This window comes from Coturnix japonica, chromosome 28, assembly GCF_054131305.1.
Source record: "Coturnix japonica strain WE chromosome 28, WE-NBRP24, whole genome shotgun sequence".
In the NCBI taxonomy this organism is placed as follows: Eukaryota; Metazoa; Chordata; class Aves; order Galliformes; family Phasianidae; genus Coturnix; species Coturnix japonica.
The window spans coordinates 7,995,387-8,015,199 of NC_140690.1; the positions used below are offsets into that span (position 1 = coordinate 7,995,387).

General features: G+C 51.7%; 2 protein-coding genes across 2 annotated transcripts; both read right to left on the reverse strand.

Moving 5' to 3' along the window:
• Positions 1–8,172: 8,172 nt before the first annotated feature.
• On the reverse strand, positions 8,173–8,811 carry LOC146756265 (ciliary microtubule associated protein 1A-like). The gene is made up of 3 exons (XM_085524836.1): positions 8,719–8,811; positions 8,411–8,551; positions 8,173–8,256 (listed from the first exon to the last, which is right to left on the reverse strand). The coding sequence occupies exons 1-3, from the start codon at positions 8,809–8,811 to the stop codon at positions 8,173–8,175; spliced, it is 318 nt and encodes a 105-aa protein (XP_085380962.1).
• Positions 8,812–8,879: 68 nt separating this feature from the next.
• LOC146756266 (ciliary microtubule associated protein 1A-like) lies at positions 8,880–9,545 on the reverse strand (the record flags this gene model as incomplete). The annotated part of the gene is made up of 2 exons (XM_085524837.1): positions 8,880–9,121; positions 9,275–9,545. Coding segments are annotated over 2 exons (381 nt in total), but the record flags the coding sequence as incomplete, so codon positions are not given.
• Positions 9,546–19,813: the final 10,268 nt, after the last annotated feature.

Genomic DNA, 19,813 nt, shown 5'->3' on the forward strand with positions numbered 1-19,813 from the left:
CCTTGTTGCCCCCCATTAACCCTCAACAACCTGTTATTGCCCCACTTACAGCCCCTTATTACCCCCCCATTACCCCCCTATTACCCCCATTGCCCCCCATTGCCCCCCATTGTATCTCATTGCCCCCCATTGCCCCTCATTGCCCTCCTTACAGCCCCTTATTGCCCCCCATTGCCCCTTATTGCCCCCCTGCCTGCCCCCTATTGCTCCCCATTCCTTCCCATTACCCCCCATTACCCCCCTGACTCCCCACTGTGTCCGTGTTGCCCCTCATTGCCCCAATTACCCCCCATTGCCCCTTATTGCCCCCTCATTACCCCCATACCAGCCCCCCATTCCCTCCCATTGCCCACCATTGTATCTCATTGCCCCCCATTGCCCCTCATTACCCTTCTGCCAGCCCCCCATTGCCCCTATTTCCCCCCCATTGGCCATTACAGCCCCCCATTGACCCCCATTCATCCATGTTGGATTTTGCAGCCCCCCTGGTGCTCCCTATTGCCCCTTATTGCCCCCATTACCCCCCATTGCCCCCCATTCCCTCCCATTGCCCCCCTTACAGCCCCTTATTGCCCCTCATTGCCCCCCATTGCAACCCATTGTCTCCAAATGCCCCATAATGTCCCCCATTGCCCCCATAGCTCCCCAATGCCCCCCATTGCACGCATTAAACCCCATCGCCCCCCATTGCACCTCATTGCCCCCCATTGACCCCATCTCCCCCCATTGGCCATTAGAGACCCCCATAGCCCCCCAAAGTCCCCCATTGGCTCTCAATGCCCTTGTTGGGTGGGATGTGGCACTTGTGAGGCAGGAGGTGGCACTTGTGGGGCAGGAGGTGGCACTTGTGGGGCGGGAGGTAGAAGTTGTGGAGCAGGTGGTGGCACTTGTGGGGCACGAGGTGGCACTTCTCGGGCAAGAGTTGGTATTATGGGGCAGGAGGTGGTACTTGTGGGTCAGGAGGTGGCACTTGTGGGGCAGGAGGTGGCACTTGTAGGGCAGGAGGTGGCACTTGTGGGGCAGGAGGTGGCAATTGTGGGGCAGGACGTGGCACTTGTGGGGCATCAGGTGGCACTTGTGTGGAAGGAGATGGCACTTGTGGGGCAGGAGGTCGAAGTTGTGGTATAGGAGGTGGCACTTGTGGGGCAGGAGGTGGCACTTGTGGAGCAGGATGTGGCAGTTCTGGGGCAGGTGGTGGCAGCTGTTGGGCGGGAGGTGGAAGTTGTGGGTCACGAGGTGGCACTTATGGGGCAGGATGTGGCACTTGTTGGAAAGGAGGTGGAACTTGTGGGGCAGGAGAATGAAGTTGTGGGCAGGTGGTGGCACTTTTGGGGCAGGAGTTGGTAGTTGTCGGGAGGGAGTTGGAAGTTGTGGGGCAGGAGGTGGAAGTTGTGGGGCAGGAAGTGGCAGTTGTGGGGCAGGAGGTGGCACTTGTGGGGCAGGAGGTTGCACTTGTGGGGCAGAAGGTGGCACTTGTGGGGCAGGATGTGGCACTTGTGGGGCTGGAGGTGGCACTTGTGGGGCAGGAGGTGGCACTTGTGGGGCAGGAGGTTGCACTTGTGGGGCAGAAGGTGGCACTTGTGGGGCAGGATGTGGCACTTGTGGGGTTGGAGGTAGCAGTTGTGGGGCAGGAGGTGGCACTTGTGGAGCTGGACATCGCACTAGTAGGGCGGGAGGTGGAATTTGTGGGGCAGGAGTTGACACTTGTGGGGTGGGAAATGGCACTTGTGGGGCAGGAGGTGGATGATGTGGTGCCGGAGGTGGCACTTTAGGGGCAGGGGGTGGCACTTGTAGGGTGGGAGGTGGCACTTGTGGGGCATCAGGTGGCACTTGTGTGGCAGCAGATGGCACTTGTGGGGCGGGAGGTTGCACTTGTGGGGAAGCAGTTTGCAACTGTAGGGCAGGAGGTGGCAGTTGTGGAGCAGGAGGTGTCTCTAGTGGGGCACAAGATGGCACTTGTGGGGCAGGGTGTGGCACTTGTGGGGCTTGAGGTGGCACTTGTGTGGCAGGAGGTGGGTGATGTGGGGCAGGAGGTGGCAAATGTGGGGCAGGAGGTGGCACTTCTGGGGCAGGAGGTGGCACTTGTGAGGCAGGATGTAGCACTTGTGGGGCTTGAAGTGGCACTTGTGGGGCAGGAGGTGGGTGATGTTGGGCAGAAGGTGGCACTTGTGGGGCAGGAGGTGGGTGATGTGGGGCAGGAGGTGGCACTTCTGGGGCAGGAGGTGGCACTTGTGAGACAGGATGTAGCACTTGTGGGGCTTGAGGTGGCACTTGTGGGGCAGGAGGTGGGTGATGTGGGGCAGAAGGTGGCACTTGTGGGGCAGGAGGTGGGTGATGTGGGGCAGGAGGTGGCACTTCTGGGGCAGGAGGTGGCACTTGTGAGGCAGGATGTAGCACTTGTGGGGCTTGAGGTGGCACTTGTGGGGCAGGAGGTGGGTGATGTTGGGCAGAAGGTGGCACTTGTGGGGCAGGAGGTGGGTGATGTGGGGCAGGAGGTGGCACTTCTGGGGCAGGAGGTGGCACTTGTGAGACAGGATGTAGCACTTGTGGGGCTTGAGGTGGCACTTGTGGGGCAGGAGGTGGGTGATGTGGGGCAGAAGGTGGCACTTGTGGGGCAGGAGGTGGGTGATGTGGGGCAGGAGGTGGCACTTGTGGGGCAGAAGGTGGCACTTGTGGGGCAGGAAGTGGCACTTGTGGGGCAGGATGTTGGTGATGTGGGGGGTAGGTGGCACTTGTGGGGCAGGAGGTGGCACTTGTGGGGCAGAAGGTGGATGATGTCGGGGGGGAGGGGGCAATTGTGGGGCGGGAGGTGGAAGTTGTGGTGCAGGAGGTGGCAGTTGAAGGGCAGGAGGTGGAAGTTGTGGGGCGGGAGGTGGAAGTTGTGCGGCAGGATGTGGCATTTGTTGGGTGGGAAGTGGCACTTGTGGGGTGGGAGGTGGCACTTGTGGGGCAGGAGGTCAAAGTTGTGGGGCAGAAGGTGGCACATGTGGAGCAGGACGTGGCACTTTTGGGGCAGGAGGTGGTAATTCTTGGGCAGGAGTTGGCAGCTGTAGGGCAGGAGGTGGCACTTATGGGGCAGGAGGTGGCATTTGTTGGGCAGGAGGTGGAAGTTGTGGGGCAGGTGGTGGCACTTGTGGGGCAGGAGGTGGCACCTATGGGGCAGGTGGTGGAAATTGTGGGGTGGGAGGTGGACGTTGTAGGGCAGGAGGTGGCACTTGTCGGGCAGGAGGTGGAAGTTGTGGGCAGGAGGTGGCACTTGTGGGTCAGGAGGTGGCACTTGTGGGGCAGGAGGTGGAAGTTGTGGGGCAGGAGGTGGCACTTGTGGGGCAGGTGGTGGCACTTGTGGGGTGGGAGATGGTTGTAGTGGGGCAGGAGGTGGCACTTGTGGGGCAGGTGGTGGCACTCGTGGGGCAAGAAGTGGCACTTGTTGGGCAGGATGTTGCACTTGTGGGGCATGAGGTGGCTGTTGTGGGGCAGGAGGTGGTACTTATGGGGCAGGAGGTAGCACATGTGGGTAGGAGTGGGCACTTGTGGGGCAGGAGGTGGCAGTTGTGGTGCGGGAGGTGGCACTTGTTGGGTGGGAGGTGGCACTTGTGGGGCAGGAGGTTGAACTTGTGGGGCAGGAAGTGGCACTTGTCAGGCAGAATTCAGGAGAATTCTGACCCAAGTAGAGATTTAATACAGCTTTGGGCTCTGCTTTGTTTTACCTTTCATTACTTAGAATGTGTCCTTAACGACTGAGAGATTTTTTACAATAGTTTTGTCTTTCCTTTTTAGTAGCATATTTTGCTACTGATGTACTGGGAAGTTCATTAGTAGCTGCAATGCTGCCGCAACGTTCCTCCCTGCAGGGATTGATGGCCATGGGTGGAATCCTCTTGAGCTCCCCTTGTCCAGGCTGAGCAGTCACTTCTCTCAGGCTGTTGTCATAGAAGAGGTGTTCCGTCCCTTCACCATCATGGTAGCCCTCCATTGGACTCTTTTTAGTGTGTCCAGCTGTCTCTTGTACTGGGAGCCCAGACCCGGACACTGTTCTCCAGGTGCAGCCTCACCAGTGCCGAGTAGAGCAAAAGGAATGGTGCTGAGTAATGGTCCTTACCTGCTCCAAGAGAAGGAGCTAGGGCTGTGATGGGAGCACACTGCTTTATGGCTGACACGGAGATCTGCTAGGAAGAAGGCCTGGTGGGACTGAACACAGATGCAAGGTGGTCCAGCTTTTGTTTCACTGCAGACTCTGTGGGCAGCTGCATGGAGTTATGTACTCGATATAGTTGTGCCCCTGTGGCTTCTTTCTGATGTGCCTGGGAAGTCCCCTTAGAATAGACTGCTGCCTGAGACAGAAGTCTGATACAACATCACTTGTGTGGGTGGAGTTTTACCATCTCCGTGTTCACGTCTATTATGTGCTTTGTTTTGTTTCAATTCAACTCTCTGTGTGCATGGGCGCAAGTCTGCCTTTGCTAAATCCTTTTCTTGTGGCCTTAGGCAACAATCAAGGGGATCTCGAGCTTCAGCGCTGAGCAAGAAGCACAGCACTCAGGAAGGCCATGAAGGGCTCTGCTAAGTTGATCTCCCTCCACAGGTCAACTTTATTTCTTGTTTTTTTCCCCAGCACTGGGAATGGCTGCTCTGGTGGTTCGTTCCAGGGAAGCGCAGCTGCTTGCATTGCTCTGCTGCACAGCTGCCCTAAAAATAGTTGGGAAGTGGAAAGACAACTGCCTTTCCTATGTCCTGAAATACAGCTCCTCTGGTGGAGTGTGTCCTGGCAGCTTCGTGTGCATGGATGTAGTCCTGGGGCAGTTGAGAACTGGCTGTGCAGGGGACTGGAGGCGGCACAAGACCAGAGGGCACTTCTGATTCTTGTGCAAGCAGCCTGACTGGCTTCCATTTGTTTCTTGCAGGCACGGATGAAGAGATCATCATTGACATCTTGACCAAACTAAATGCTTCCCAACGTCAGCAAGTTCCGATCACCTAAAAGGTCTACAGAGCTGTGTGAAGGCGGTTGTGTCACTGGGGTGAAAAGTGAAAAAGGACCCAATCTCCGTGAGAGAAAGGTCGGCGGAAAATTTCCTTGACCAAGGTTGTTTTGTTCTTGTTCAGTTCAGAGCAGTTGTTGATGCAAGGAGGGCTAGAGCCTAAAGAGAAGTGGGGAACAGCTCAGTTCTGTCTGTCCTGGAAGGCTGCACCTTCTGCCACCTCCTTCCTCCTCTCTTGGCTTTCTAGGATTTGATTGGTGACTTGACGTTGCTGAGTGGGAATTTTGAGAGGGTGATGGTGGGGATGATGACTCCCACCGCCATGTCTGATGTGCACAAAGTGAGGAGGGCTGTGAAGGTTTGCAAATCTTTCTTTTGTAATTGCTGAAGTTCTGGCCAAGTGAGCCAAGGCGAGGGGAGAAGGGGTTGAATCTTCTTGTGGGTGCAGCTCTGTGCTCAGCGGTGAGGAGCTCCAGGCTGGCTTTTTCTCACCCGATGTGTCTCATGGCCTGCTCCTCAAACCCATCTTGTGCAGGGAGGGGATTCTGACTCTGGGTGTGCATGAATGCCATGGGCTCTTTTCTCAGTGTCCCAGTAAAGTGGGTTGCTGCTCGTTTCAGAAGGAAGCCCAAAGCACATTTGAGATGCGTCACTGTGTTTGTGAGCTAGTATTCCCTTTGAAGGCCTCCAATAGCCATCTCCAGCAGCTGTTTCTGAGTGGGGAATTCTCAAGGGTTGCTTCCAGGAGATGCTGTGCTGAGCTGTGTCTTCTGTCCTTGAACCTTTGCAGGGTAACAGAGATGAGGGAATGTATGTGGATGATGCCCTTGCTCAGCAGGATGCTGTGGTGTGTAGGAACGTCCTTCCTTGCAAGTGCAATCTGTTCTTGTGCATGTGATGTGTGGTGAAGAGAAGCCAACCTGTGAAATGGGAATAAATGGGTTCTGCTCTTGTTTGCGAGTCTCTAATGAGACGTCTCTAGGCAGGCAAGTTACTTGGCAGGGGCAATGACATTTCAGCTGTGAGTTGCCATGCCTGGAAGGTGCTTTTTGGAAAACATCCACGATCTGGACACGTACAGGCCAGCAGTTCTCTACCACCAATGAATTAAAGACCTTGTGTATACTCAGGCTTCTCCACGAGCCTTACTTTGCCATCCATAATGTCTATAAGTGCCTGTACGAAGCAGGGGAGAGAATAGATGAGGTACAATTTATGTCCGTCCTCTGTACATGGAACAGGCATCACCTGCTCAGAGGTAGGACCCCTCCACAGCGTCCTGGGTTTTTCTTCCCTTCCTTATTTGTGTGTGATGCTTTTATAGGAGCTTCATAGGTGTTGAGTAAGTGCAAGCTCTTCTGGGTCAACAGGTGTCTTAGCGAGAGCCCCATTGCATCCATTCCCTTTGGTCTGTTTCATTCCCTTCTGAGACTGGAAGGGACTTCAGAAACCTAAGTACAATTTGCTGCTGCTCTAGCGTGGAAAGCAGAGATTGAGGAGTGTGCCCACCATTGGGGCAGGGGGAGAGAAGCTGAGAAATTCATCTGCCAGCATGAAGTAGAAGGTCTTGAAAATGGTAACAGCTGTGGTAGGCCAATTAGCAGGACTGTTAGCAATGGAAATGAATTATTTTAGTGGGACGGTCCTGATATATCTGGCAGTGCTGCAGGAACGATAGAATGTTCTTGCAGCATGTGAGGAGCTTGTTCTTGCCAAATGGCCCTTTGGATCTCTCTGACTCTCTACCGTGGACTCTTCCTCCTAGTTTTGGATGTGTACAGAGGGATTTCTATCAAGGACATAACAGACAGCATTAAATCTGGGAGGTCTGGAGACCTGGAAGATGCTTTGCTGGTTACGGGTCAGTGCTCTGCTGTTAAACCTTGTCTGCAGAGTAATGAAATGATGAGAGGTGCTGTGTGTCCCCTTGATTGGCTGTTACAGGTTTCAGGGGGCAGACATGGTTTGTCTTTATGTGCACAAAGCCGGGCTGGGTGGGACTTGGAGCACCGTGGTGTAGAGGGAGGTGTCCCTACCTACTGCAGGGGGGTTGGAACCGTGTGATCTTCCAGATCTCTTCCAACCCAAACATTGCTTTCTCTATCTTTGTTACTGTCCTTTGCTTTTTGTTCTCTTTTTGCCTCCGTGTTTCATTATTTTCCCTTCAACCTTTGTTCCAGGAATGTCTTTATGGCCAAGCCAGGTGTTGTCACGGGTACAGGAAATGCTGCCGGCCATCCTGTAAGCTGGCAGATGATCACCAGCAGGGCTTTAAGTCACTCAGCCCCAGGCAACTCACTTACATCTACCTGATGGTGCTGGAAGGGCGGCACTGCCCACGGCCGCCTCCCTTTGCTGTTTGCTCCCTTCATTCCTTACTTCAGCACGTGGCAGACCTCAGTAATGCAAATGACTGATAAAGCATCAGCGTTTTCTCACTTTCCAGACCCCCATAGGGAGCCAACAATCACCGAAGAGCCCCTCAGAAACCCCAAAGAGCCCCATAGGGACCTCATATCACCCCATATCATCCCATAGAGCCCCATATAGACTACAAAGAGACCCACAGGGACTCCAGAGAGCCCCTCAGGGACCCCAGTGAGCTCCATAGAGCACTATATTACCCCAAAGAGCCCCTTAGGGACCCATGAAGACCTCTTGTGACCCCATAGAGCCCCATAGAACCCCGGTTGACCCCAATGGGACCTCATATTACCTCCTAGTAACCCAATAATGACCCTTAGGGATCCCAAAGAGACCCTTAGAGAACCCATATCAACCCAAAGAGACCCATAGGGACCTTATATCACCACACAGAGCCACGCTAGGGACCTGATAGAGACTGATAATGACCCATAGAGATGCATAGGGATCCCAGGGTTCCCATGTGACCACACAGAACCCCTCAGTAATGCAAATGACTGATAAAGCATCAGCGTTTTCCTATGCGCTGATGTTAGAAAGGCTTCAGGGAGCGGCAGTGCATTCCTGTGTGTAGCGGGGAGGAAAAAGGAGAACCAAGAAGGTCTACATAAGGTTTTTAATTAATTTATTAATGACTTACTCCTAACACTAACATCTAACAGTGTAATGGGCAAAAGCCCAACTGGATGAAGGGAAATGGAATCAGAAGGAAGACAGATGTTGGCTACTCTCCCTTCTCCCTCGCCACGGCCTTCCAGACTGTGCTGTCTTATTCCACAATGAGGGGGGTTGTGTAGAGGGAATGCCGGATCCCAAAAGTGGAGGCAGGTGCCTGGGGCTTGATCAGCGTCACCTGGAAGGGCAGAAAGGAAAGGCAGATCAGCAAGAGCCCTTCGTTGCTGCCCTCGCTCCCTGCAAGGGAGATGTGGGGAAGGCTCAGGGGAAGGGGGAGAGGCGTGAAGGCTGTGCTTGTGAAGCAGAGGGGAAGAGCTGAGCAGCTGCCTTACCTGGCCTACGTTGTAGTCTGCCGGCCCGGGCTTCACTGCTTTGCCCTCTCCATGTTTTGGTCGGGCTGCCATGGTGTATGCGGGCGCCCTTTTCTTGTACACGTCTACGGCCACTCTGGGGAGCGCCGCAGGACCTGGAGTCTGCAAGAGAGTCATGGCCACACAGGGCTGGGGTCACATTCAAGGCTCTCTCTTTCCCTGGAAGGCTGCATTAAGCAAAGCTGCAGCAGGGCTGGAAGCCCCTGTGGCACAGGGAGAGGAGCCTGGTTTTGGACGCTAACATGGAAGAGAGGAGCAGCAGAACTCACCTTGGCTAGGTCCTCGTCAAAGCGACCGCGCTGGCTCCTTCCCCTGATGGAGTAGCAGGGGCTGGCCGATGTGTAGGCTGTGTTGGGCCCCATCAGCCTGGGCAGTGTGTAAGTGCCAGGACCTGCAGGAGGAGCAGCAGAGAGTGTGTGCGTGAGGGGGTGGAGGAGATGGAAGCAGCAGCGAGGGGCAGCCTGCACAGCCCGCTGGTGGGAGCAGGAGGGACGTGTTGCCCCTCTGAGCAGCAGCCCGTCCCTGGAGGATGCTCAGGCTGAAGGGTCTGCCTTTGCCAGGGTCACGTACCTGGAGGGCGGTCTGTGCGGAGGGGCTCCCGCCGGAAGGCCATGGACTGCACCGGTGGGCACTTGAAGACGTGCCTGTTGGCTGCTTCGGTGCGGTAGTCACCTGGGCCGGAGGAGAAGAGGAAGAAAGCTGTGAAGGGCTGGTCTCCTTCTGCAGCCAGAAAGAGTCCTCTGAAGAGCTGCACAATTGCTGGGGGACACAGGCAGCACGCGGGGACACTGCAGCACGTGGGGACACTGCAGCAGTGGTACTCACTCGGTCCGGGGGTGACGGTGGTCTTGGTGGTGGGTCGTCCTTGGAGGTGGGCGCCTGGAACCACGTACTTGCCATTCCTGGTGATGGCCGGCTCCACAAAGTAGCAGGGACCTGGCCCGCAGCTCCCTGCCGCAGGCCGTTTGGTCCCTCTAAAGGTGTAAGCGGGGGCACGGGTTTTGGTGGGGCTGTGGCCCACGTAACCTAGGAGGAAAAGCAGAAGAGAGCACACCCCTGTGCAGCCGCATGTTTCCAGCTCCTTTGGCCCCTTGGGTCACAAGGAGCAGCACCAGCACCATTGGCCTTCCTCGGCCAGGCCTGGCTTGCAGCTGTGCCAGAGAGCCAGGAGGCTCTGCCAGAACGGGGCAAGGCTGGGGAGCTGCTCTGCCCCGTGATGTCCCCAATGCGCCTCACGCCCTGGGGATGGTCGCTGTACCTGTTGTCCCCGGGATGGAGTATTTGGGCCCGGGGCTGGGGAACTGGGCCGAGATGAGGCCACGTGGCCGATGGGGTCTCCAGGTCCCCACCCAGGCTTCGTCCATGTTGATAGGCATGTGCTCCAAACCTAAAGGCAAGAGCAGAGCAGTTACTGACGGGAGTTCCTGAGCCGGAAGGGCCGGCAGCAATTTCTCCTGCTCACTGCCAGTCCTGCCAGTCTCGTGCTACATGCCCCTCGCACACAGCAGAGCCAAGCTGGGCTCTGCAGCCTGAAGTGTGCAGGAGCTCTCCCTCACCTCTCTGAGCCTTGGAGGACGAGCGCGATGAGGCTGAGCTGGTCTGCTGCTGGGGCTGCTCTCAGGCACAGGGCACGGTGAGCGGCTGCGGGCTGCACAGCTCACAAATGATGCTCCTGGAGCCAGTGGCCGGCTGTCCTTGGGGAGGCCCCGGTGATGTCATGGCAGCGCATTGTGACAGCACACAGGCTCCGGATGATTCCATCCATGCTGTGACATCTCCTGGCTGGCCTGCAGCCCTCCACGCCTTCTCGGCCTTGCACCCCAAGCAGGAAGAAGTCGTAGCTCACGCTGCCGACACCTGCAGCTCTTAGTTTGAGCCACGTGCCGCCTGGGGCTCCTGGGGTTTCATCAGCATCGCCTGCAAGGGAGAGAATCCCAATGGGGAAATGGACTGAAAGTCCCGTCCAACCCTGGAAAAGTGTGGAAACTGTGCTTTGGAAACCCCATGGCACTGCCATGAGCAGCCAGCAGCCCTGCTGCATGCCTGGAGGGCACTGCTTGTGTTCCCCAACCCCCCCGGCCCCATGCTCAAGTTGTGTCTGTTGACCTCCACTGGCTGTATTTGACAGAGCTGCAGAGCACATTGCAATGGCTGCTCTGGGATCAGGTGGCCTTCTGCAGAAGGATCTCCAGCTCCCATCCTTGGCTCCATTGATGCTGATGTGCTGGATGTAGGGATGTCCCTGGTGGCCGGCTTCTGTCACAGCGGGCACTTCCCGACAGTGACCCCTCAGATCCAGGGGTAGATCACACAGCAGAGCTTAGCCAGGTCCTGCTGGCTGTTCAGATTGGTACTTTCTCTCTTGTTTTGTTTCTTACTGATGGAGTTGTGTGTGTGAATGGGAAGTGCTGTGCAGTCAGGACCGGTCAGTTATGATCATAGAGGATGCTCAAAGGGAGAGAGGAAATAAAGAGTTAAACTGAAGCCAGCACTTAGCGTCCTGATGTCTGTGTTCTGCAGCAGAGCCTGTGACAGTCACCAGCGTCCTGCAGGGAACTGCAGCAGGAGGCTGTTGCTGGGCACTGGGCCCAGATAGGCCGCCCTGCCCCCTTCTCCTGGGCAAAACCTCTCATCAGCCGTCACCTCTGGTCAGCCATCAAAGAGGAGTGGATCATCAGCGGCCTTGAGGCCTAATTCCTACAGGCCCGTGTGGTGGCCCTGAGGGCCTACGCCTAGTAACCAAGGGGTTAAAGGAGACCTATGGAACAAGAAGCTTTTCAAGAGGCTGAGAGACCATGAATGCCAATGAGAGAGAGCACTAGACGTGGCCTGCAGGCCAGGAGAGAGGCCTCTAGTCCTCTAGCCATCTCAGCCTTCCTCTGGACCTCCATGTCTCTAAGCCCTCCCATAGGTGTCTAAGTCCATACACCTCTGCACCTTCTTTGGTGCCTGAGTGCCCCTGGGCCACCCTGTGGCTCTCTTGGCCTCTCTGTCTCAAGACCTCTAGTCCAGCTTCAAGGTCTTCAGGCTTCTTGGGCTGTAGGTGTCCAGACCTCGAGGTACAAGTACAACCCCCAGCTCCTCTTGGCCTCTGCTCTTCTAGGCTTTCTCTTGCTTGCCCTCCATGCCTCCCTTTGGCCTCAAGACTACTAAGCTGCAAGGCCTCTTGGCCAGGCTCTGGGCCTCCCTCCCTCCAGGCTGTTTTACCTTAAGGCCTCTAAGCATCCTGGGCAACCTCTAAGCCTTTAGGCCTCCCCCTATGCCTCTAGGACATCTTGCAGGCATCTGTGCCTCCAGGTGTGTTCTCCATTACAGCTCTAAGCCTTCCTTTGTGCCGTCAATGCTCATGGACTCGTGGTTTCTTTTTTGGCCTCCCTCTGTGCATCAGGCCCTCAAAACCTCAGTGCTTCCAGTCCAGCCCTTTAGTACCTCGGCTCCAGGCCTACCCTTAAGCTTCAAGGACTTTAGGCTCTACAGGGCTGTTAAGGCCTCTAAGCCTCCTTTTTTGGCTGTGTCCGTTAGAACCACCACTGCCCTTGATGCTCTGTCCCATAACCCCCACAGCTTTGCCCCGTAAGCTATGCACCATACGCTTCTGCTTTGCCTACAAGCTATGGCCTCTAAGATTCCCTCTGGGGCTCTACACACCACGGCCAGCACTTGCCGGTACAGACAAGGGGACAGGGATGGGGCTGTTTCTGCCCTCCTTATCACCTGCCCCTACCTCTGCCTCTTTGTCCCCTCTGTCCTTGGCAAGTGACAAATTGCCAGGGTGGGGCCACGGGGGTGGTCTGTTCCCACAGTCTGTCAGGGGCAGGAGCCCACAGGACCCAAAGAGAACTCTTCTATGACAAAAGCCTGAGAGAAGGGGCTGAGAGGAGCATCCAATGGAGCCAAGTGCCAGGACCAGAGGTTGCCACCAAACGCCAGGAGCACTCCTGCACTGTGTAAGTGCTGCAGCACTGGCACAGAGACCCAGAGAGGCTGTGGGGTTTCCTCTGGGAGATCTCCAAACCCATCGGATGTGTTCCTGGGCACCAATTCTGCTGGCCCTGTTGCAGCAGGTCCTGGACCAGATGGGCCCAGATCTCCATTCCAACATCAACCATTCCGTGCTTCTGCAACACCACACGACACGCTGTGTTTGGCTCAACCTGGCCATTCACAAACAGGTTTCTTCCTCCTCCTGCTCAGTGCCATCTCTGTGGGATCACACTGCCTCCTACGATCCAACTCTGTTCCAATCAAGGTCAACACCAAAACAGTGCTGACCTTCATGGAGCCTGGGCTTTGGAACACAGGCACAGGAATAAGCACTGCATGGGTGGAACCTTGTGTATTTCTAAAACATGCTCCTAACTGCCCTGTTCAAACTGTGATGCAGAACCAAGGTTGCACTCCCAGCACAGCCAGGCAGGCCGGCACCAGCCCCAAGGCATCAAGCCACAGCCTGAGAGGCCATCACCAGCCCCGGGGCCTAAATCCATGCCTGGCAGGTGTCATCAATTTACAAGCAATGAGCCGATAATGTTCCAATTAGAAACTTTTATTAATTGTAGCGGGTAAAACAAAAAGGCAATTCAGCGCTGGGCGACAGGGGAATCCTCGTTCCTCCAACTGCCGCACCTTCCCGTCCCTTGCAACTTCTTTTGTAAGGTCCATCCCGAGTGTATTGTCCTTTAATTGGTCGGTCGTGATCGTGCCACTTGGTGTGTCGTTCCTTGGTTGGTCCTTCCGTGAAACTTTGTATCCATCGGGGCGCGCTTTGCCTGTAACTATGCAGAGTACACAATCTACCCATAAAATTAGAGTGTTCTGCAACCCTTGTGGCCTCCATATTCCACCATCACATCCCGGTCCTAATGAACAAGCACTCCACCACAATGCTACCACATCCCGGTCTTAATGAGCAAACATTTTATCACAGTCCCCCCTTTTCTTTTATTGTACTATTTTGTTTTGCTCATTAAACCGTTTTAGTTCTTGTCGACTCCTGGGCTCTTTTTCTTTGTTCTAACTGTTTTCTTAGTTCAGCCATTGTATCTATTGCTACCCCCGTTTGATCAGCGTAGGTGCAACATTGTTCCTTAAGAGCCACACATAGTCCCCCTTGCTGCAATAGGAGAAGATCCAACCCCCTTCTATTTTGTAACACTACTTCTGATGGGACCACTTAAATGGCTCATGTGTCTGTACCTCTGTACCCCAACCCTCATTAATGAGACTTAATATTATTATCAATTGAGCTAGTTTTAGATAGGCAGTTTTCCCACTGCAGTAGTGAGTCTTTAATTGTTCGGGGGAGTTATTTCCAGTCTTGGGGTATCTTCTGGATCCTAAATCTTTGGATTCATTCATAATGGAGCAGACTCCTCCACATGTTTTATCTCCTCTGCCTCGCCCATCGACTCGGTTGCCTCGAGCCATGGGGTGTATAATCTTCTCGGCAGCAAGAGTATTCTTCAGGAGGGGCTGGTTTTGCTTCCCTTTTAAGTGGGTCTTTGGGGTACTGCACCCTATTCTTTTTCCCACTGGTTATACACTTAAGTGATGCTGGTAAGGATCCAAATTCACCCCCAGGTTTACCCCCTTCTATTAAAATTTCCACGGCCACTCTGAAGGCTAATAACCAATTTGTGTATTCCTGTTTTCGCAGTGGGTCCACTACCTTTCTAAAACATATCCCAACAGTTGCATTCACAATAGTCAAAATATTCCCTTCTACATTAAATTCTATACTGATACGTTTATACAATCATTGTTAATTCATGTTCTCATTTTCCTTGACGGAGGGTTTCGTGACAGTTTTACTTTCAAATCACCCGCTGGACTAGTGACTCTCCATTCGTGATTTTGTACTGGACCCTTAACACGACTAGCATGTGTCCATCCTTTTTCAGCAGTTCTGATGGCAGTATTGGTAGTCAATAATACCAGATAGGGACCTTCCCAGCGAGGCTGCAGTGTGGTTTCTCTCCAGGTCTTTATCAGAACCCAATCTCCAGGCTTTATCTGATGGAGGGTAATGTCAAGAGGGGGTCTTTGAGTCAATTGTCCCTTTTTCCACAATTCCTGTTTATACTTCATTAATTCCGTGATATAAGCTTGAATGTTCTGATCTACCACCCCCGGGTGATCTTTAGGGGTTCCTGCATCATATGGCATTCCGTATAACATTTCGAAGGGAGATATTCCTATGTCAGCCCGGGGCTGGGCCCTAAGGTTTAAGAGGGCAAGGGGAATGCATTTTATCCATGAGAGCTTAGTTTCTAGTGTTAATTTGGCCAATTGCTTTTTTAGTTCCCCATTCATTCTCTCTACTCGCCCTGAACTCTGTGGGTGTCAGGGAGTATGTTCTTCCCATTTTATTCCCAAGGCTTCAGCTATATTTCTAGTGATTCTTGATGTAAAGTGTGGTCCTTGATCTGAATCTATTACTTCTGTTACCCCATACCTAGGGATGATTTGTTCGAGTAATATTTTTGTTACTACCTGAGCTGTTGCTTTAGTTGTGGGGAATGCCTCTACATAATGTGTGAGGTGGTCTATTATGACTAATACATATTTATATCTTCCTACTTTAGGAAATTCGGTAAAGTCAATTTGGACTCTAGAAAATGGCCTAGTGGCCAAGGGTCTTCCCCCCATAGGCAGTTTTCTTTGTACGGCTCTGTTTATCTTTAAGCACGTAATACATCCTTGAGTAATATGTCTAGCTAGATTATGTAGGCCTATACACATGTACTTAGTGGCAAAATGATCTATTAAAGCTTGGCTTCCCCAGTGGGTCCGTTCGTGCAACTGGGTTAGCACCTGAGATGCTATTGACTTAGGCAGTACCTCTCTCCCGTCAGCTAGATACCACCTCCCTTCTGTGTTTTTAGTTATTCCCATTTGATTCAGTTTTTGTTCTTCCTTCGGTGTAAACGAAGGGGCCTCATCATGTGTCAATTCTTCCTGCCTCTCCTGCCTCAGGACCTAAGGTGTCCTCTAAGGTGTACCACCGCTATCTTCTTTGGTTTTCGTAGGGCCACTAAGAGTTGCTTTATTAATTCTTGATGTATTAAGTCCTTTCCTTGGGAATTTATCAATCCCCTTTCTTCCCAAATCTTCCCAAAGGTATGTATTACCCCATAACTATATTTGGAATCGGTATAGATAGTGCCCTCTTTTCCCTGTAATCTTTTTAGTGCCTGTAAAACAGCATACAGCTCGCAAGCTTGAGCTGACCAAGTGTTACTCAAGGGTCCTGATTCCAATACCCGGAGGGTCTTTCCATCTACTATTGCATAACCTGATCTTCTCTTTCCCTCCACTACTCTAGAGGATCCATCCACAAATAATTTTTCCCCTTCTCTTAATTCTTCTTCTTCTAAATCTGGTCTGATTTTTGTTTGTTCTTCTATCGTATGTAAACAGTTATGAATGAGTCCCACATTTTCGGGTTTTCCATATAAGAATTCTGCAGGATTCTGGAGACTTGTGGTCTTCAGGGTTAAGTTAGGGGCTTCCAGTAAGATACCCTCATACTTTAGAAGACGAGAATCAGATATCCATTTTTCAGCTTTTTGTTGGAGCACATTTCTAATATTGTGGGGAGATAGTACCTTTATATTGCTGTTAAAAGTAATTTTCCTGGCTTCTTCTACCAATAACGCACACCCAACAATTGCTTGTAAGCAAGTGGGCCATCCTCGGCTCACAGGGTCTAATAATTTTGACAAATATCCAACGGGTTTCTTCTTCCCTGCCCAATCCTGTGTTAAAACCCCATACGCTGTACCACTGTCTATGTTAACGAATAAATAAAAGGGTCTTTTTAAGTCAGGCAGGCTCAAGACAGGGGCATTGATGAGATCCTCCTTCAGCTTTTGTAGATTCTCTTCATCTTGTCTATCCCACTTTATTAATCCATCGGTACTGAGCTTTTGATATAGAAACTTTACTTTACTGCTATAATTTTCAATCCATTGTCTACAATATCCCACTAATCCCAGCAATTGTCTTATTTGTCTCTTATTGTTTGGCGACTTCAGGGACAATATTCCTTGTATCCTTTCAGGATCTATCTTCTTTTCTCCTTTACTCAGGTAATGCCCTAGATATCTAACCTCCTCTTCCACAAATTGCAATTTCCTTTTTGATACTTTAAGTCCTTTCAGTCCCAAAAAGTTCAGCAATTTAATACTTTCTTTCCGAACCTTTCCCTCATCCTCTCCAGCAATTAATAGATCATCTACATACTGTATTAATTTGGTATCAGGATCTAGCTGATACTCTTGCAGGATCTGTTCTAGGGCTTGCCCAAACAAATTAGGGGATTCTGTGAAGCCTTGGGGGAGTACAGTCCACCTTAATTGCTGTTTTCTGTTAGTATCTGGGTCTTCCCACTCAAATGCAAAAAAATCGCGGCACGTCTCATCTAAAGGGCAAGCCCAAAAAGCATCTTTTAAGTCTATGACACTATACCACAAGTTGTCGGGCCCTAATTTACTTAGCAATGTATAGGGATTAGCTACAACTGGGAACCTAGATACAGTGCGCTTGTTAATTTCCCTCAGATCATGAACCAACCGATATGTTCCATCAGGTTTCTTTACCGGTAATATAGGGGTATTAAATGGGGACATACAGGGTTCCAGTAATCCTTTGCTCACTAATCTATCTATTTCTGGTTTGAGACCCCTCCTTCCTTCCAGGGAAATAGGATATTGTTTTATTTTTACTGGGATTTCAGGATTCTTGATTTTTACCGTGAAAGGGGGTATTTTTAGTTGTCCCACACTCTCGGGGGTATACCAGACATCAGAATTGATCTCTTGTTCATCTTCTACCCTAAGAGGGCAGAGTTTGATTCTCAATTCTTTATTCTCTACTTCTAGTCCTATGCCTAATGCAATAATCAGATCCCGTCCTAACAAATTGAACTCCGCTTCAGGCAGTATCAAGAAATCACCCAACCCCACTTTGGACTCTGCTTCTATCATTACATTTTTAACTATTCCTACTGTAAAAGGTTCTCCCTTTGCTCCTATTACTTTGGTAGTTTCCCGGGAAGGTTTGCATCCGAGGGGGATCTGTTGTATAGTAGACCTTTCTGCTCCTGAATCTACTAGAAACTCTACCTCCTCAGCTTGGGGACCAATTTTCAATTTTATCAAGGGCTCCTGTTGTTTCTGGGTCCCCAATATATAGAGCCCCTGACACCCCTAGTCTTCTTGGAAGGACTTTTCGTCTCTCATTCTAACCCTGCAGTCCCTCTTCATGTGTCCCTTTTTCCTGCAATAATAGCATATTCTCTCCTCCTCCCTGTTTTCAGGCTTCCTAAATTTTTGCTGTCCTGGAATTCGATTTTGCGTCCATCCCCCCATTTTCCTTTCCAATTCCCTACTTTCTTTGACCGCTGCTACCATCATCCTAACCTGCCTATTATGTCTTTCTTCCTCCCTTCTTACATATACCTTCTGAGCTTCCCTCAAAAGTTCATCAAGCCCCCGATCCTGCCAATTTTCTATCTTTTCTAGTTTCTTGCGGATATCTTCCCAAGCCTTAGCTACGAACTGTGTTTTGAGCAGAGCCTGGCCTATCGGTGTATCGGGATCCAATCCTGAATATAGTTGTAAATTCTTGCGTAACCTTTCTAGCCATTCAGTGGGTGTTTCCTCCTTCTTTTGTCTTTCATTAAAAGCTTTATTTATATTCTGACCTCTTGGGACTGCCTCCCTAATGCCCTGGATAATGATAGTTCGCAGGTCCTGCATGTGAGTCCTATGATGTTGATTTTGATGGTCCCATTGCGGATTCTGTAAGGGCCATTTAATATCCGCAGCGGGCCCGTGGGCATGTTGAGCATCCCAAATGCGCATCCCTGCACGCCTAATCATACCTCTCTCTTCTGCTGTGAACAGTATACTTAGAATAGATTGTAGTTCCTCCCAGGTATAAACATTTGGCCCTAAGAACTGATCTACTCTGTCTGCCACCCCCAGGGGATCTTCTAGTATATTACCCATTTCCTTCTTAAAATCTCTAACATCCCCTGAATTTAAGGGCACTGATATAAACCCCATCTGAGGTTGTGGACCTCCCATGGGCATTTCTCTTAAAGGGTAGAGGTTATTTTGTCGTGCCTTTGCCCGTGTCACAGGCCCTCCCCCTTCTATCTTTTGTACTTCTCCCTTTCTCGAATCCATCTGCCCATGATCCAACTGAGGAGGAGAAGGTAGGGGAATTGCTGGTGGTACAGCATATGGTGGGGGTCCCACTAAGGCCTCCTCTTCCCTTCGAGGTTTACGTTTTTCGACATCTTTTTCTTTTCGTGTCAAATTAAAAATGGGGACTCCTAAACCCTCTGGGCGAGTGACCCATACTGCTGCATAGTCACTTTCTTCTTGATTGAAAGGGGTTTTGGAGTTTACCCAAAAATTTAATTGCTGTTGTACCCAATCTTCATTAGAACCATACTTAGGCCACCATACTGCCGGGCCAATTTGTTGTCCGCTCCAAATTTCTATACAATAATAAATCATCTTTGCTTTATCTTTATTTCTTGTTCCTGGATAGTGCGTCCAGGCAATTAGCATGAACCCTAGAGGTGAGTCCTTAGGAATGGATGGTCGTTTAGAAGGGGTGGGTGGTTTAGTTTTACACTGCCCCATCTCGTTCTTTACTTCTTGCTCTCTTGTTTTATTCAACGTCTGTAGCTCCCCCTAGTGCCCGTAGCTCTAGGGGAACACCTAAATAATAATCATCCCTAGTGTCCGTAGCTCTAGGGGAACACCTGAATAATAATCATCCCTAGTGCTCGTAGCTCTAGGGGAACACCTAAATAATAATAATCATCCCTAGTGCCCGTAGCTCTAGGGGAACACCTAAATAATAATCATCCCTAGTGTCCGTAGCTCTAGGGGAACACCTGAATAATAATCATCCCTAGTGCTCGTAGCTCTAGGGGAACACCTAAATAATAATAATCATCCCTAGTGCCCGTAGCTCTAGGGGAACACCAAAGAATAACCCTCCATAGAGCCCATAGCCCTAGGGGTTGTGGTGGTGAAAGGGTCCCGCTTATACCCTGTACCCACCCTTCGGCGTGCCCTCACTCAGTGTTGCATTCACTCGCTTCCCCCAGGTCGTGGCCCACGCCCTCGCGGGCAATGGGAACCGCACTACTGTGGGGTCCACACTCGCTCGGGTTAGTGCCGGCTGCCGGCCCCCCTTCACAAGCACACAACACTCGCCACACGCCGGATTCCCAACCCAGACCGGACTATACTCACCTGTCCTGCGTCTTCGTCCGGACTTTCGTGCACGAAATTTAAAGGGTTAACCGGTTTTTACTTGCCTTTGTGTTTTAAATTTCGG

Bases quoted from the DNA above. Each gene is read 5' to 3' on its own strand.
- LOC146756265 (XM_085524836.1), bottom strand. From the start codon at position 8,811: ATGGGGCCCAACACAGCCTACACATCGGCCAGCCCCTGCTACTCCATC. The intron at 8,552-8,718 runs GTGAGTTCTGCT...ACTCTCTTGCAG, and splicing joins TTGACGAGGACCTAGCCAAG to ACTCCAGGTCCTGCGGCGCT. The intron at 8,257-8,410 runs GTAAGGCAGCTG...CTGCCCTTCCAG, and splicing joins CAGACTACAACGTAGGCCAG to GTGACGCTGATCAAGCCCCA.